Raw genomic sequence first — 17,235 nt, forward strand, 5'->3', positions numbered from 1 at the left:
TATTCTCTCTTTTGTCACCTGCAGCAGTGACCACAGCAGCCTGAGAAACTTCTGTTCTCCAGTGCATTTACTCAGCATAAACAGGACAAAGGCCGGGGTAACATAAGGATATCACCTTACGTGAGCAGAAGGGAACAAAATGGAGCTGCTCACTCAGACAAGTGGGTTTTTCCCATTTCGTTCTGCCTCATTTTACACAACTTTTGGGTTTGTTTCACATTTCAAGAAGCTTTCCAGCATTTGATGTATGGATATTGATGGGAAGTGGCTCTGAAGTGATAAACACTGTATTGTTTCTACCTGGACAAGAGTTTGTTAAAACCACGGGACGCTGAGCTGCTTTAAAGGAAAGGAAAGAGTTGACCATAACTAATTACAAGGAAAGTGACTGAATAAAAGTTACTTGGAAACATTTAAAACTGTTTCTCAATCTCAGCTGGGTACCTGTGCTATCATAAAGGTATCTGGCTTGGTATCAGAAGACAAAACTGATTTTCTGTACTCCCTAATGAGCAGTGCAGCAGCAGGCAGGGGAGCTCCTGCACAGCTCATGGGCAGCTCTGCTGCTGCTGCCTTGCACAGGAGCAACTCAAATAATGGCAGGGCTGTAACCAGAACCAAACCCAGGAAGGGCACAAGAACCTGCTCAGAAAACTCCTGTAAATCCACACAGCTCTGGAAAAATACACTTCAGCTAACAGAATGAAACAGAAAGTCACCAAATCATCTTCCTGGTTTTATATACAAGGAATTTGAAGTTTTTAAAGGCACAAATAGCACCTCTGTAGGTGCTAAATTCCCGTTGTGTTTAGCTGCCATCATCCTCTCAAGCTCCCCCTCTGGAGCACATTTTGCAAGGAATGAGGTGATTAATTCAGCTGCCACCTTTCATCACACACAGCACAAGGCCCAACACCAGATTTACATTAGAAATGCAGCTTTAGATTGACAGGAAAAACACTTCCAGCACTCAGCAGCCATTTGGTGACAGAGCCACTCAACAGATGGGGCTCAGGTGGCTGAAGCAGGAACATTTTCAGTGTTCAGGGCCACCCTGAGGGGAGAGACAAACCCACACAAACCTGGGCCAGCCCACCTTGGCCCCTCACAACCAAATTCAGCAGTGAGGCATTGCAGAGAGGTCAGCACTGCCTGCTCCACACAAACTGCAGAGGCTGAGAGACAAAATTCCTGCCCACAGGGCACAGATCTACCAGGAGTTAAACACCTACTCTTAGGGAAGGAATCTCTGCAAGGCTCTCCTGTCTCACAGATTCCCCGTGGCAGCAGCAGCAGAGGAACAGGGGAAAAAGGAGTTTGGCCTGTAGGCAAAGCCCTCATCACCAAACTCACTCATCAGGTCCTTTCTTCTGACACGCACAGCTGCTCCTGTAGTCACTGCCAGCACCAGTGGGCTGATAAACAAACACAAAAATGGGATAGAAAATGGTACTAAATGATCTTAGAGGCAGTACACCAATACTTTTAGCATGCACCTAATTCAAACAAGAATGATGGACTGGGCTGAATCATGCAGATTAAATAAAAGGACTCAGGTCTAGAAAAATGTCCCTAATCCAGCCAGCCAAATCTCAGTTCCACTCCCCAGAACAAAACCAGGGATACACCTCTTTGACTGTAAATGCAGCAAAACGCAGAAACAAATCTGATCACCTCTTAGTGCAGAAAGCCCTGAAACCAGTCAGTGCACTGAGCTGGGAAGAAGTCTGAACAAATTCAATATATCATTGTGTCTTCAGCATTTTGGGGTTCACCCCACCCCTATGGAGTGTAAACTCCAAACACAACTGGTGGAGTTCCAGTGCACATTTCGAATTCTCATCTTCCTTTCTGACTCCATGAACACACAAAGCTCCATCAAACACTGATCCAGGAATGAGTGGGTATTTTAGCCCTAGGAATTAATGCAAACTGGACTGTGTGAAGTTCCCTTTTGCATTTTAGGTACCTGAAAGTAGGATTGGGCAAAGAGCATGATAATCCAAACTCTGAGACAATAACACCCTCCTAAAAAAAGTTTTTTAAAAAAATCTATGGCCACAATATTCTTGAATCTTGATACTGGCAATGTGAGTATTTTATTTTCCTTCACAGCTGCACATGTACATGTGCATGTTCAGCACTTTTGCTTTCAACACTCTTACATTCAACTACCAATTTAGTGCCAGATTTAACTGGGTCTGTCTTGCATTGAGCTGAACTGACTCAGAATTTGAACACAGAAAATACCACTTGTCAGAGAAGGTTGGAGAATCAGCCTCAAAATAAATAACCATTCCCAAGAATATTATGGCTTGGAAGAATTTCATGAACTCGAAGTCCCTGATGTTTGCAAAATAAAAAGGCCTTTGGAAGTGCACTAGCATCAACATTTTTACCCATTTTGAATAAAAAATATATAGTATTTATAAAATAAAGAGAGGAGGCCAAAGAAGATTGGCCAGAATCACTCTGTAAAATTGTTCTGTTAACTCTGTAACTTAAACTTATAAAGCCTTGGGACATCTGGACAGCAGGATTTCTGGAGAAGCACTCTAGAATGCAGATTCCCATCAGACAATACTTCAGGATGTTTTCTCATCTTGAAGATCCACCTGTTTTCTGCCCCTCGAAACTGAAGTGCTTGCCAAGAGAAGGGATGTTGGCTCCTGAGAGGGAAGCTGAAATTTAAAGAAATAAAAAAGTGCAACTATAGCACTGCTGTGATGAGCGATCAAGGGCTGATCTGGGCTTTGGGAGTGGTTTTAAAGCCATGAAGAATGACTTGCCTGGCCTGGTGGAATGCAGGATGCAGCCCTCACCACTGACAGAAAAACACTCTGGGGAACAAAATGGGCTCCTGCAACGTGCCAGAAGCCCATTGACAGCAGTGTGGAGGGGCCCTGTCTGCCAGGGGAGCCAGGCATGGATTGCAGTGCTCTGCCACACCACAGTTACTGACTGCCTTGGAACAGAGAGGGGCAAATTCCATCTGACAATTCCACCTCCTGCAAGTGGGAGAGCAGAGGATGCTCCTGGAATCTCGGTCAGTTACATTCCCCTGGGAAAACAGGACACTGTGTCCTCCTCACTGCCTGCAGTTCCTGTGGCAGGACGTGTCCCCTGTTCTCCAAGTCAGAACAGGTGGCAGAGCAGGGAATGTTCTGGAAGCAGCACCTGCCCCAGCCAGTGTCAGCTGTTGTGGGACCCACCTTTTCCAGGGGGAGTGAAAGCCTGGAGAAGAGAGTGACAGCTGATGTGGCATTACAAGGCACTTCCTTGTATTCCCAGCTGCAGCTTGGCTGCTCTCAGCTTCAGTTTAAGACTGCACCTGCACCGTCCCACACCTCCCATGGATCCCTGCACAGATTTCCCTTCTTGTCACTGCACAAGTCAGTGCAGCAGTCGTTCCTGCCATGTTTTCCAGAGGAGCTGCAGGGTGTGTGTCCTCCCCTCCACACAGAGCTGGTGGCTCTGGTGTGACCTGTGCCAGCAGCAGCTGAGGGCCACTGAGAGCCTCTGCTTCCTTTTAGGGCCCCTTGAACAAGGGATTTTTGGGCAAGCTGGAGAAATATTGTTCTGCTAAAGCCCAAACCTGTCCAAAACCACCCCCACTCCCTGCAGAGCAGTGGTTTTGAGGCAAGTAGAGAAAGAAGCACTCACCTTTCTGATCCAGCTTTACACCACTGTGTTTTCACACTGCTATGTCTCCCTTTCTATGGCAAGGGATGAGGCTTCACCAGAACCTGCCCAATGAAAAACAAAGCAGTTAGAGGTAAATAAATTTGGGTTTCTCACTGAGAATATATTTTTGACTAAGCATGGGACTGCATTGTTAAGGATCATTACAAACAAAAATAGACAACCACTTGAGAGAGAACGGAGCAGCTGTTTTTAAACTGAGATTACTCTATTATTGGCTTTATTTATTTCATAACCAAGTCACAAGCTTTAAAGCCACAAAGACAAATAAAGGTCTTGCAGTTTTAAAGGAATATTTCAGGTCTTTCTGGTTTGACATTTTTACTGATTTACTTCTGTTGTGTAAGAGAGAATCTGAATATTTCAGTTGAAAGGACCCACAGGGATCATCCAGTTCAACTGCCTGGAAATGTCAATTATTTTATAGGCACTATGAACTGAGAGACTTCATATAAGCTCCAGACCATTATCTTGGGTCTGATGTAGCCAAAAATCACCTCACTGTCAGTGTTTTCATATGGAAGAATTAATTATTTCTTCAGAGAATTTAAAGTTCATAAAAATTGGAAGAAGCTCTGACTCATTCTTATTTTAAGCATCATTAAAAATTCACAGGAATGCCATAGTTTGCTATTTTTAAAGCCAAATTTGTTGTTTGTAAAACTCATTTGTGTTACCTTGTAACTACCGATATGTTTGGAACCAACCAGGGAGAGCAGGTGAATTTACTCTGGTAATGAAGCTGGACAAAGTATAAAGTAGCTTCCTGAATGTATCCCTGCACTCAGGTGTTTGCATGTCTGTTTTCATCCACTTCCAGAGGACAAATATACTTAAAAAATCTAAATATTCTCCTTTTTGCAGGCACCACTTTATGGCCCAAGTAACTGTGCTGCATGCAGCAACACTTACATGCAAATATTCTCAGTTCGAGGCAATTTCAATTTCTCTAACCCTTGAAACACCCTCTCAGTTACAAGTAGAAAGCTGCTAAAAAAAAAAGAAAGAACTGATTCCAAAGTAGAGCTTATTTTCAGTCTGTGCTCATTAATCAAGTCAGAGCTGCCCAGGGACTTAACCAACACAGTTTTTTTATTTGATTAGCTCTTATAATTCATCTGTTGGCCACTGTAGGTCAGGACAACTAATTTCCTTACCCTGAGGCTCTTCATCTATTCCATCCTCCTCCCACTGCTCCTCATTTGTCAGGAGAGGGTTCCGAGCTTCACTCAAGGCTCTCATTGGGAAAAAATGTCCATCCCCCTGGCTGCATGGAAAAAAGCAGAGAGGGACACTGCAAAAACAGCAAGTTACTCTAAAGGATGACAATTTCTCTGCATTTTTTCTGCAAAGTTTTCTGTTGCCACGATTTCCCATGTTTACTTAAAATCATCTTTAAGCTTTGAAAAGTACCATGTTTATCTTTCATTTCAGTTCTCAATTTCTTCAAGGTCTCTGGAATACAGAAGTTGGAACTTACGGCCTGGAATCAAGTAACTTTTAGCAGAAGGTAAATGTGCTAATTGGGTCAAGTAATTTGAATACAGAAAAAAAACCTGGAAAAATTAACTTGTGGACAGCTAGAAGTAAGGGGGAAACTAAGGAAAACATTTATGAAAAAGGACCCATTAATAGGTATATAGTTTATCAATTTATCCCACAGATTCTTCAGGGCAGAAATCACACTTCTGTGTTTGAATGACACCCAAAAGAAAATGCCCCCACTCTTACCAACAGACACATAAAAATCCCACGTTCCTGTGACCTAAACCTGTGCACAAAATGGGATAAACTGTAATTTTATCAGCTTTTAGCACTGACTTGATTATTACTTACCTAGAGGCAATAGGGAGCAACCAGAGCTTTTTTTCTTCTCCAAACACTTGCTGGAGATTCTTCACAAAGCCAAGATTGAATCCATTTTTATCTGGGCCATTTTGAAACACTGGAGCTGAGAAAGCCTCTGCAAACAGAGACAATTTCAGTGGAAAAAAAAAAAAAAATCAATGGCAAACACTCTGAAACAGGGCTGTGCATCTTGTAGCCATCTCAAGACAACGTGATTTACCAGATTCTAGAGATACAGCACTACAAAGTTTCAAAACAATAGTTTTTCCCATTTTGCAAAGCCTCTAAAGACTTTCCAACCAAAGGCAGGAATTTGGTCGTGCAACTGAACCTAGAGAACAGTCAAACCAACCCACAATGGGTTGTTTCATCCAGAGAACGGAGTTAAAAGATCTTTCACTCTGTGAGACTTGATGAAATTCAGAGGGTAAAAGTTTCTAGGTAAAAAACTCTGCAGAATGAAGTAGGTTGGTCTTCAATGCACATTCTAGAAGTGGCACTGCGGGTTTAAATCACCTCATTTGTTAATGTTACAATGACCAAGCACTAGGGACAAACAAATGCAAATAAACTCTGGGTTGTGGCGAGGCATAAAATTAAGAGAGAGGAAAAAAACCTTGAGTGTCTTAGGAACAATTTGATCTCCCTTCTCAGCTGCTGCACAGGTCTGATATTTTGGGAGAGTTGAGCTTCAGTGCCCCATGAAATGACTTTTGAAGTAAATAACTTGATAAAATCAGAATATTTGCTCACTCTTGATAGTTTCTGTTTTCTTATAAAACTTTATCCAAAAAGCTTTGAAAGTGAACATTTATCTGAGGAAAGGCAAAGAAACTTCTTGGGAAAATGATATTATTTTAGATGATAATGTCTCTGGTTTTACAGTCCCAATTTCTTTGCCTTTATCAGAGAAGGTGGACATGGTGTTTCCCAAGCTCACTAAGCTGGATTGGGATACAGCATAGGAGCATAACAAACCATTTTTCCTGAAAAGCTGCACTCATTACACAGCAAATGTAGTTTTACATATGCATAACATTTTTATAATTGGACTTCTACACTTTGAGGCTCTGGTTTCCCTAACAAAGCTTTTGTCACACCAGCTAATAAATGCAGCTCATTTGCAGTGACAAATTTCTGCAGCTTGTACCAAGATCTTAAATCTTCCTCCCCTCATAAAGCAGCAGGAACATACAAAAATAGAACAAATGCCTTTTTCCTTTTCTTTTTTTCTTCTTACAGCATCTTTGGTGTGTCTTACTGGAAGGAGACAGACATAAGAGCCTCACCTAGAGTGGATCTGTTCCTGCTGACGAGCCAGCAGTGGTAGCCAAACAGAAACATGAGGCTTACAAAGAACATGATGGCCACGAAGAGAAGGAAAAGGATGTGAAATTTGGAACGTCCATTGGTCAGCTCACCCTGGAAAGGAAAGCAACACAGAACAAGTGATAGGAACAAATTAAAGATGGAAATTCCTTGTACTTAAAGAAAGATAATTTCTAAAACTCCTATTGGGAGTTCTCAAACTTTTATAGACAAAAGTCAACCTTACTATAAAAAGCAAAAAGAGACAAAGGAATGAATGTGGTTCATTTCCCCTCCTGTACCACAGCACAAAGAGCGGGGGGTGTTATTAACTCTTTGTATGGCTCAGAGCCAGCCCACCACAGCTGCCCAGGTGGGCAGGAGGAACACCCTGTCCCCATGGGAAATAAGCAGGCAGCAGCTCTTGAAGCCCTGTTTAAGTTCTGCTGAGTTTCCTGTGCATACATTAAAATTCTGCAGCTTGCTCAAGGTAAGCCCAGAGAACCTGACCTCTGCAGCTATCGGGGAGTGTTAGAACTGAGCACAGAGGGGTGGGGAAAGTTTAAAAGCCAAGTGGGAACTCCCAAGCAGAAGAAAGGCTCCTTTCCCTCTACAGCAGAATAGTCAAGTGCCAGAGGTGCCCAGCAGCAACACAGGCAGGCTCTGGGGACCTCCAGGGCTCAGGGCTGTAGCTTGAGCTTGTTTAGTGTGGGGAACAATTAGTGCACAGCAAAATTACTTAAACACAAACATACAGACTTATTGAGCAGAGGGGACAGAAACTAGAGGCCGAGGGCCAGTGTCTTACTGGAGCTGTCAGCTGCCCTTACTTGCATACAAACGATCAGCAGTAACTGAATAAAAGCCTGCTTTGGTTCACTCTGTTTTTAAATTGAGGAAGGAGGCCTGTGTGGACTAGAAAATGAACAAGGTTTTTTGACCTTTTTTGGTTTTTTCTTCTCAGTAAATATGTACAAATCAACGCTGGGATCTTACATCTTAAATCAATGCCAAACATTGCAAGAGACACCCGTGCAAACACAAGGACAGGGAAGGGATATACCCTCTCTGCCAGAAGCTAATCTGCAGTCTGAAATTCCTGAAGGCTACTTGCTTCTTGCTTTGTGCATTTTGGACATCTAACAGCAGCTGGATTCCCAAAGGGCCCAGGGAAACGCCTCCCAGGAAAATGCAGCCCCTCCACTGCCTGGCAGCAGCAAAGCACCGAGAGTCACTAAAGCCCACGAGACTCACAGCAGATGAAAAAGGAACCGGATTTCATGACTTACTGTCCAATACTTAATGAAATACTTGAAGACTGTTGCAGCAATATACAAGCAATACAACAAAGAATAGGCTAAGAACAGTAGAAAGAATTTGTAGTTAGAAAATCCAATGCAGTTATTCACCCTGGAGGACAAAAGCAAAGTTGAAATCAGGATTTGTGCAGCACACAGTGGTTGTAACACAATGAGCACGACCAGTTCGGGGGGGGGTTTAAACGCCTTGATCACACAACCGAATTTGCCAATAAGCAGCTCCCCTTAGTGGCCAACAGGGAACAGAACTGAAGGCTCTGCTTTTCACTCAAGCCCTTCCTGTGGGCCAAGGAGAAGCACAGTTCCGATTTTTGGAATTGTTTTAAGGTTGCTACCACAGGTAAATGGGGCACAGAGGCAGGAACTCGTTCCTCCTGTCTGGGTCTTGTCTGCCAAGGCAATCAGATCTGGGACTTCTGTGCTGCTTTATTCATTTGCAGACCTCAGGAGCCACCTCACCACTGCCTGTTTGTTTACACACAGCCCAGTTAACCCCACCTTTGGTTAGAATTTGCCATGCACAGGACAACTCTAGAAAGGAACAAGGGGATGTACAAAAAGCCCCTAGTGGCTGTTTGTGTCAGAACTCAGGTTTGAAAAATCTTCTACAGTTTTGATCACTGGGGAGGTTCAGGTAGGGAAATGTTTGTGTTGCTTCTGATTTCTTAAATCTTCCTTTTTTTTTCTTAAAAAAGGAGGAGTTTAAGAAACTTAGTGGCAGCAATTCTCAAAAGTGTAAAGCTCAATTAATCCATGCACCTTTCTGCACAGACTGTCTCTGACCAGATTGTTCAGAAACAATCCACGTGCAAATGTTACTGAAAGCATCCCAAGTGCAGCTGAAACTCTCAGAGAGCCCAAAGAAAAGGCTAAGCTGGAGTTCCTTTCAAATTTTAATAATAGTTAATGAGTGAATCAGCAGTTGGGGTATAAATTTTATCAATATAATAGCAATTTTACACATGGGTTATGGAGCAATCATGAATGACTTGTTAAAATATCGTTTCAGGCAATTTCAAAGTGCAATTATTTTATAAATTTCCCAAACTAAAGAGATGAATGGCCTAAAATGTGAGAGACATACAGACATGAGAGGCATACAGAAATATATGTAAGTAGCTTTCCCTTTCAGAAAACCACAAACCAGTATCTAGGACATACCATGGACAGTGATGATCCATTTTTAGCACACACCTGCAAAAGGACAAAAAAGAAAAATGGAAAATTTTTATTGGTACTTCATTACCAACTGCAGATCAGTAGTAAAACCTTCGATTTTTTGAGAGATTTCTACATGATAGAAGTTTTTTAAGGTACATAAAATTTTAAGATGGAACATTTCTTAGAGTTTGAAGACCAACTAATGTCCTTGCTTCTTGTGTTAGATAAAGAGACATGAACATGATTCCTGCCCTAGAGCACTGCTGGCTGCAGCAGGAGCAGAGACCCTGGGGCACCTTTGTGTAAAAAGGCACATGAAGGAGCAGCCCACTCACAGAACCTTGTGGTGACTGCACTTGGGTGAAGGACAACCCATAACTTACATGGCACAAACAGAGCAATGGTGACAACGATCAGGTTTGATCAGCTGGCATCTGTCACAGAACCGAATCCCTGGAATTAGAGACAAATTAACACCAAATAATGGAAAAGTGCTCTTTTTTCATGGGTTAGTTGATCCTGTGCTCATTTCCTAACTATTCTTTTTCCTTCCTCTATCGCTGCAGCAGGTGACTGGGTTTGCAGCTGGTGTTTGCTGCCAGGTCACAATCAGGTAAGCAACACTCAGAATTCTGATGGATACTTGCAGATGGGGCAACAACGGAGAAAGCACAAAATCATGGTTTGGGTTGGCAGGGACTCTCAAGTTCATCTTTTTCCACCTCCCTGCCATGGGCAGGGACGCCTTCCACTATCCCAGGGTGCTCCAAGCCCCGTCCAACCTCACCTTGGACACTTCCAGGGGCAGTCACAGCTTCTCTGGGCAACCTGTGCCAGGGCCTCCCCACCCTCACAGGGAAGGGTTTCTTCCTAACCTCTAACCTAAATTTACTCGAAACCATACAGCTCGAGAGTGACAAACCAAAACTGCACATTTGCTACCACATTTACTCAGACTACCTACTCTTCATTTTGATAATTCTCTATTTATTCCAGTTCTCTACTTCAAAATTCTTCAGCCTGCCTGACAGAAATGAGCAGGTCAGAGCCTCCAGTATGAACCCAGATTTCTTTAAGCTGTGAAGGGAGTGCAGCAGTCATTTAATCACTGAACACAGTCCAGAAAACTGGTCACAGATGTCCTGCATCTCTAAGCCAGATTGCATTTTAAGTAAAAATTATGACAGATTTGGTTATTCTATTGCTATTTCTAAACACAGACAGCACATGTGATAACATCTTGCTTCTCAAAGGTAGCACCTGGCACTGCACTGCACGGGAAGGTTCAAGGCTTTTTTTGTTTTCCCTGAGAGCAAAGGCATTCCAATCCTTTGCACAGGAGTTAGTGGGTGCCTGCAGTGGCACGGGGAATGCTGTTGGTCAGCAGGATCCTCTGAGTGCCAGCCTGTGCTGCTGGAGTGTGTGAGGGTGGATTTGGGGCCACGAGCTCCGTGCTGAGCTGACCTCCATTCCCTGTCCTCGTGTACACGGGCAGCTTCCTGGCGATCTCGGCGAGGATCTGCCTCTGCACCTCGGGCCTCTCCTCGTTCTCGTAGCGCTCCTGGTCAGCGTAGGACATGTGGAACTGCAAGCAGAGGCCACGAGAGGAGCAGTTACCCATGGGGAGCAGAGGGAGCATTTCAAACACAGGTGAGTTTGGAAACATTTTTACCTCCTGTTCCTGAGATTAATCTGGTGGGAAAATGTGGTTGTTAAGAAGACACAGGGAGATAGTGTGTGCTGGAGAGCCAGAATACTGTGAGACATCAATAAGAAATGAAAAAGTGAAATTAAGGCTCATAAAACAACTTATTAGAATTGTTCCTATTGCTGCCTTAGATGAAGATCATTACTCACCTTTATAACACATTCAGCACATCTCTAGTGAGCAAGAACCTGTCTCCAAGCCACAGTTTTATATTTTTAAAACTGGCATTAGTTGTTATTTATAAATTTACATTCCTGTAATCAGGATCAGAGCAAGGCTGTGTATATTTGAAGTGCCACACAAATATCAGCCTCATTCTGTTGCTTCAAATATAGTGTTTTATTAGTATTTCATAGAGAGATAAAACAAAATGCAATTAAAAAAATTAAATCTACCAATCCAAACAACATAACGAATAATTGGTAGGGAAGAATTAAAACACATTTGCCTCTGACTCTGTTCTCCAGATCAACTAGACTGAAGGATTTTTGAGTTCTCTTTAACATCTCTGCTTTTAGTTTGCAAGGAATGAAAGGTGTTGGGTCTCTTACCTTTTTGCCTGGTTGTATTGGGAGAGTGAAAACAGACTTCCAATATGTCCACACAAAGAGCACAAAGAGAATATGGAATACTACAAGATAGGCCACTAAAAACAAAACAAGAAAAGAAAAAACAGAAACAGAGCAATGACTTCTTAAGCAAAGGTTTCATCCATGATGGCCATTATTCCAATTTTTCACAGCAATGTTAAAAAAAAAAAAAAAGAAAGGAAAAGACAGATGGCCATCCAGTGCCACCCATTATTGCAGTCCAGCTAAACCTTATGGCTCAGGGTCAGCAGCATCCCAGAGCTCAGGGGTGACCAATCTCAGAGCCTCCCCTGCTCCACCTGATCCCATTCTGTGGGTGAGAAAGATGCAGCTGTAAGAGAATTGTCCCACAGGGCAGGTAACAACCCTGTATCACTGGGAATGACAGGATTGCTGCCTCTTCCCCATGTCCCAGGCACAGGCCCAGCAGAACTGCCTGGTGCTGAGCAGTGTAAAGGTTAATTTTGCAATGCTCCAGCACCTCCCAATATTGGGCTTCAGTGGCGACTAAATGCAGCTGGGAAACAGAGTGTGCACTGCCCACTTCTGCACGTTCTTCTTCTGAGAGCAGAGAGAAATAACATGAGCTTTATGTCACCAGAAAAAGCCAGATCTCTTATTAAACATCTTTTACATTTGCCACGGTTGATGCAATAAAATAAATCAGGAAAAACGCCCTCATATTGAGCAAAATAGGTCTTGTGATTACTGGGGAAGAACTGTAAACTAGCAGACACAACCTTATCATGTGAAACCAGCACATGTCAGAGCAGTCTTAGTTCTACATGCAAACCTTACACCAGAGCCTTTGGCATTAGCAGGCATTCCATGGACAGGGAGCCAAAGGAGCTGTCCTTCAGCTCCACAGACTATCTACCATTTCTTTAACACTCAGCTCATGAAGACATTATCAAACAGTTACAAGATAGTTTTATCTAAACACATCATTTAATTGCAATAACAATCTCATTTCTCCCATTTAAGCTTCAAATTCTAGAAACTAAGATTAAAATAACTACTTGGAAAGAGAAATCTAAAATCCAAACACTTCTTAACTATGTCAAAACACTTCTTTTCCTGTGTGAAAATTGGTAAAAAAGGCCAAATTCATCAGTGAGATTTTCTAATGAGATGGCAAATGATGGAACACATCTCACAAGGATGTGATGGACTGTGGGAAGGAGCTGTGAATCACAGCTAAGTCATTCTCATGCTCCAAGCTGGTTGGAGATGTTATCCCTACACTACATGCAGGTGGAACTCAGCCATTTTTAATTAATATGGAAGGAGATAAATCTTGCAACAGGTTTAATTTTGTTCATCAAGCAGCCCAGCAGCAAGTTAGAGGAAGCTGACCTGGAGATGCACTAATAGATTAGGCAACTATTAACTTTCTTCTGCTGAGTAGTCATTAACATCCTGCTTTCTGTAGTTTCTCTGTAGCAATTTCAAACATTAGAAGTGCTCTATAGGGGAAAGAGAATTTACTGGATACAGCAATCTGAAGGATCTGTAAATGTCAGCTGGCACTGCTCTTCATGGAACAACTTACACTACACCTACTTCTGTCCTTCATAACCCCAGAAGAAGAAAGTCACCGAGAGAACACTTGGATCAGCCAAAAGCATCCAAAGCTCCTCCAGGAAAGAAGGGGAAGAACGTTACAACAGCCACTGACTCCTTATTCCTCCAACATGGCCATTGTCTTCACCAACACACCGGTCATTGAGCAATCCTACTGTGTTATGACTCAACTTCTGTTAGTGGGCACCAGAACTGAGAAAAAAACTTTATCAAAAATAGCTTTCACTGAAAGATCAAATGGAACAGCGAAAAAAACCAAGTGGGCTGCAGATGGGAACTAGTATTTTCTGTTTGGCTTGTAAAATCAGCTCTGGAACTGTGTAAGGGAAAGGGAGAAGAGGCGTGTGGGTGTGCACAGACACCCAGAGCTTTTCCTGAAGACTCAGAGGATCAAAGCTTTTCCATGTTCTGCCCATACTGTGACTAAACAGGGCATTTCTCGATGCACCCAGAAGGTGCAGCATGCTGTGTATCCTCAGGAGGGTGCAATTACAGGAAAAAAACAATGAAAGAGGATGCACCTTTAAAAAATTAACAGCAAATATTTCTGGTATTTCACCCAGAACATTTTTGAATCCTTTTACACAAGGATTGAATGTCAAATAATAAATTATCACACGTACCTTTTTCCACAGGGTTGCTCACAGTCACTGGAAAAGAAAAAAAAACATGTGTCCAGAAAGCAAATAGGAAACCCAGAGAAGTTTGTGACAAATAACATTTCTATGTGAAATACAGCCATTTTAGGAAAAAACCTTCAAATTCAAGAGGCAAAGAGAGAACCCACAGTTCAGCATCAAACCAAAAGCATCCGTAACAACTCTTCTTCACTCACGCACACCCCCACAGCAAGATGTTCAGTAACTGTTGCTTGTGCTGTATTTTCTGCTGTATTTCTATATATTCTGTATATTTTGCATTAGAAATACGACACAGCCAATCCTCTGGTGACAGTGATAAGATCACCAGGGATCCTCTAGCACCTGTCCAAGATTTATCTCTCTGCATTTACCACATACTCATAGCTGCTTTCTACTCCAGGTTGTCTTGACCCTCCACTGTAAGCACTGTCCCAAAGCATTTCTGCATCAGAATAATTAAGAAGTCATAAATTTCTCAGCTTTGGCCAAGTCAGCAACTGCAATGACTCCATTGTTTTTACACTTCCTACCAGCAGAAATTTTACAACCCCTTCTTGCTTCACCAAAATGAGAGAAAAGCCCCTACTAACAGAAGCCCTTTGAGCAACCAGCAAAAGGTACATTGTTCAATGTCTGCTTGTAATGACTATTTGAAAATCCATCCATTATTTTAAAAGCCAGCATCCAAGTTTAACAGAAGAGACAAGGACAGCTTTCTTGAACTGAAAACAGAGAGTTCTGTGATATTTTGACACAGCACTGCTTGGAAGACAAAGCTCTGTGACACACAGAAGCGTAGATGAAAAAATAAACTGCATCTTTGCTGTGTCTCTGCCCACTCAATTTCAGGTAAACAAGACTGTTAGGAAATCTTTAGTTTTTCCTTTGCTTTGCTGCCAGTCAAGCAATGACGAGCTTTTCACAAACACTGCCCAGCTCCCTCCTGACCACACCTGCAGCAGGGCCTCGCAAAGGGTTTTACTTGAGAAAAGACCATAAAGACAGATGATATAAAAGGTTCTATGGCAGGATCACTGTTGTCACTGTGGCAGCAACCACCAGCCAAATGAAAACTGAGGCCTCCTCCTATGACTCACTGGCCACCCCAGCCACTGAGAGCTCAAACCCAGCATCAGGAGGTGCCTCCCAGACATCACCCCCACAGCACTTTCAGTGCTCGGCACAACTGAAGATGCAAACCAAGGTTCCAGACAAAGCATTCACTATTTACATGCTCCCAGCAGCTGAGAAGAGGCAGCCAGCTCAGCAAGCCTTGCTGTGTTAGAAATGTGGAGAGACACAATGTCCTGGGAGATGGTTGGCAAGAAACAGCACAGGCCAACAGTTCATGCTTAAATCCTGAAATAATTCAGTCATTTCAGCTTCTGCAGCGGTAAACTCCTCCACACACAAATAAAAGAGATGAGAGAGAAACGGGGCAAAAAAAAAGATAGGCAGGTGTGGGCAAGTGAATGATTTTAAGCAGTGATTCCAGGCAGCAAGCTGAGCTCCTGCCAGCTGACCCAGCATTTGCAGAGCAGCACAGCCCCAATCCAAACCTCACTCAAATCACCTGAGTCTCCTCTAACAGCTGCACTGAGACCTGGGATCAGCCCGTGTTCAGTATCACTGAATTTACACAGCACATTTCAGAAGACTGACAGCATTCAGGAAAACACTCTACATTTTTTGTCTTGGATGTTCCAATGCCATTGTTCTTAAACTTGGATGTTCTAATGACAGTTACATGCACCTCAGAGATATCATTCTATGTGAATTCTTGAAAGAAACAGCCCACAAGTCTCAGAGATGGGATAAATGTGATGGAGTGTTTGGGGGCTTTGCCAAGCTGCTGATTAAAACAGACCACAGAAGCTGCATTTCATTCTAGTTCCCATCAAGAGAAAACAACAGGTCTCACTGCATTGCCAATCCTAACACACACCTGATTTATGTTTGTGCAGCACCAGAAGGCAGCTCCTGCCCCAGGAACATCTCAGACTGTCCTTTCTGGGACCTCTGGTTTCCTTTATCTGCCTTACTCTGTCCTGAGGAGCCACATCTCCTCACAATTTCACAAATCCAAGCTTCCAGCTCTTCTCTCCACCAGACCTGCCAACCCTTTTTTTCTAGTAGCACACTCAACCAGAAATAACAAACAGAAGAAAGTTTATAACTTACTATAGAGTTAAATTGCTACATTAAATGTACAATTACTAGGCAGCATAAAACTTCCTTTTCTAAAAGGTAGTGTTTTCAGTGCTACTGTAATAATTCCACTCCTGAATGGGATTTCACGTAACCTATTTCTTTCCTTTACAGAATATAAATATAAAACCATTGTAATGCAGGGCACAGACTGACGTTTGTTACCGCTTAGCTCATAAATCACATCTGGACGTTATCAAATCACAACAACACTGGCTTTCACTGCGGGATCACTCTCCCAGCCCTCCCAAGCGTCACCTCCCTGCTGACAGGAACACACAAAACAAGGGCTCATGACTAACAAACAGCACCCACAACCCGCACCCAGCCCGGCCGGGTTACAAACCCTGTGGAAAGCAGGGCAGCACGCCCTAAACCCCCTCATTAATCCCGTAATGGCTCGACTCGAAATAAAGTGTTTGTCCCTCTGCACGCATCACTGCCGGGATGGGAGCCCCGGGACACCGCGCTGCACCCGGGCGAGCGCGGGGCCCCGCTCACACCGGCGAGACGGGAGGAGGAGGAGGAGAGGATAAGGAGAACGGAAAGGAAGGGGAGAAGGAGAGGAAAAGGAGAGAAAGAGGAGGAGGAGGAGGGGAAGAGGAGAAGGAGACGGGGAATGGCCCGAAGCCCCCGGCCCGCCTCGCCCCCCGCCCGCAACCCCGCGGGGGCCCCGGCGGTGCCGAGGCGCGGCCCGGGGCGGGCGGGTCCCGCTGGGCGCGGGCGGGCGCTCACCGAGGCAGAGCTCGCAGACGTATCCGTAGTAGGACCAGAGCAGGAGCAGCGCGATGAGCAGCACGGGCAGCCAGGCGAAGGCGCGGCGGCAGCAGCGCAGCCCCCGCCACAGCGCCATCCCGCCGCCCTCAGCGCCGCGCATCGGCGCGCGGCTGCGCGGGCTGGGCCGGAGCCGGCGCGCTCGGCGCTCGGCTGAGCGGCCTGCGTGCAGCGGCGCCCCCTGGCGAGGCGGGCGGGCGGGCGGTGCCGCTCCGGAGGGAGCTTTTCTCCAAACACGCTTTTCCCTCAAAACCCGCCCGGTTCTGGGCTTTGTGCTGTCGGCCAGAGGAGGGAGGTGATGCTGCCCGCTCTGCTCAGCCCTGTGGGGCACACCTGCGGCGCTGTGTGTAGTTCCGGGCTCCCCACAGTGCAGCACCCGCGCGGGTCCAGCC

At 44.3% G+C, this 17,235-nt stretch overlaps 1 protein-coding gene across 1 annotated transcript; it reads right to left on the reverse strand.

Annotated features, from left to right (window-relative positions):
- Positions 1–2,376: 2,376 nt before the first annotated feature.
- ZDHHC15 (zDHHC palmitoyltransferase 15) lies at positions 2,377–16,946 on the reverse strand (the record flags this gene model as incomplete). Its single annotated transcript, XM_082289345.1, has 12 exons — positions 2,377–2,681; positions 3,664–3,746; positions 4,860–4,969; positions 5,539–5,665; positions 6,840–6,972; positions 8,148–8,268; positions 9,339–9,371; positions 9,722–9,791; positions 10,803–10,923; positions 11,598–11,692; positions 13,844–13,870; positions 16,805–16,946. The coding sequence occupies 11 exons, from the start codon at positions 16,944–16,946 to the stop codon at positions 3,703–3,705; spliced, it is 1,023 nt and encodes a 340-aa protein (XP_082145471.1). The 3' UTR covers positions 2,377–2,681; positions 3,664–3,702.
- Positions 16,947–17,235: the final 289 nt, after the last annotated feature.

This window comes from Coloeus monedula, assembly GCF_965178545.1.
Source record: "Coloeus monedula genome assembly, chromosome: 12".
Taxonomy (NCBI): domain Eukaryota; kingdom Metazoa; phylum Chordata; class Aves; order Passeriformes; family Corvidae; genus Coloeus; species Coloeus monedula.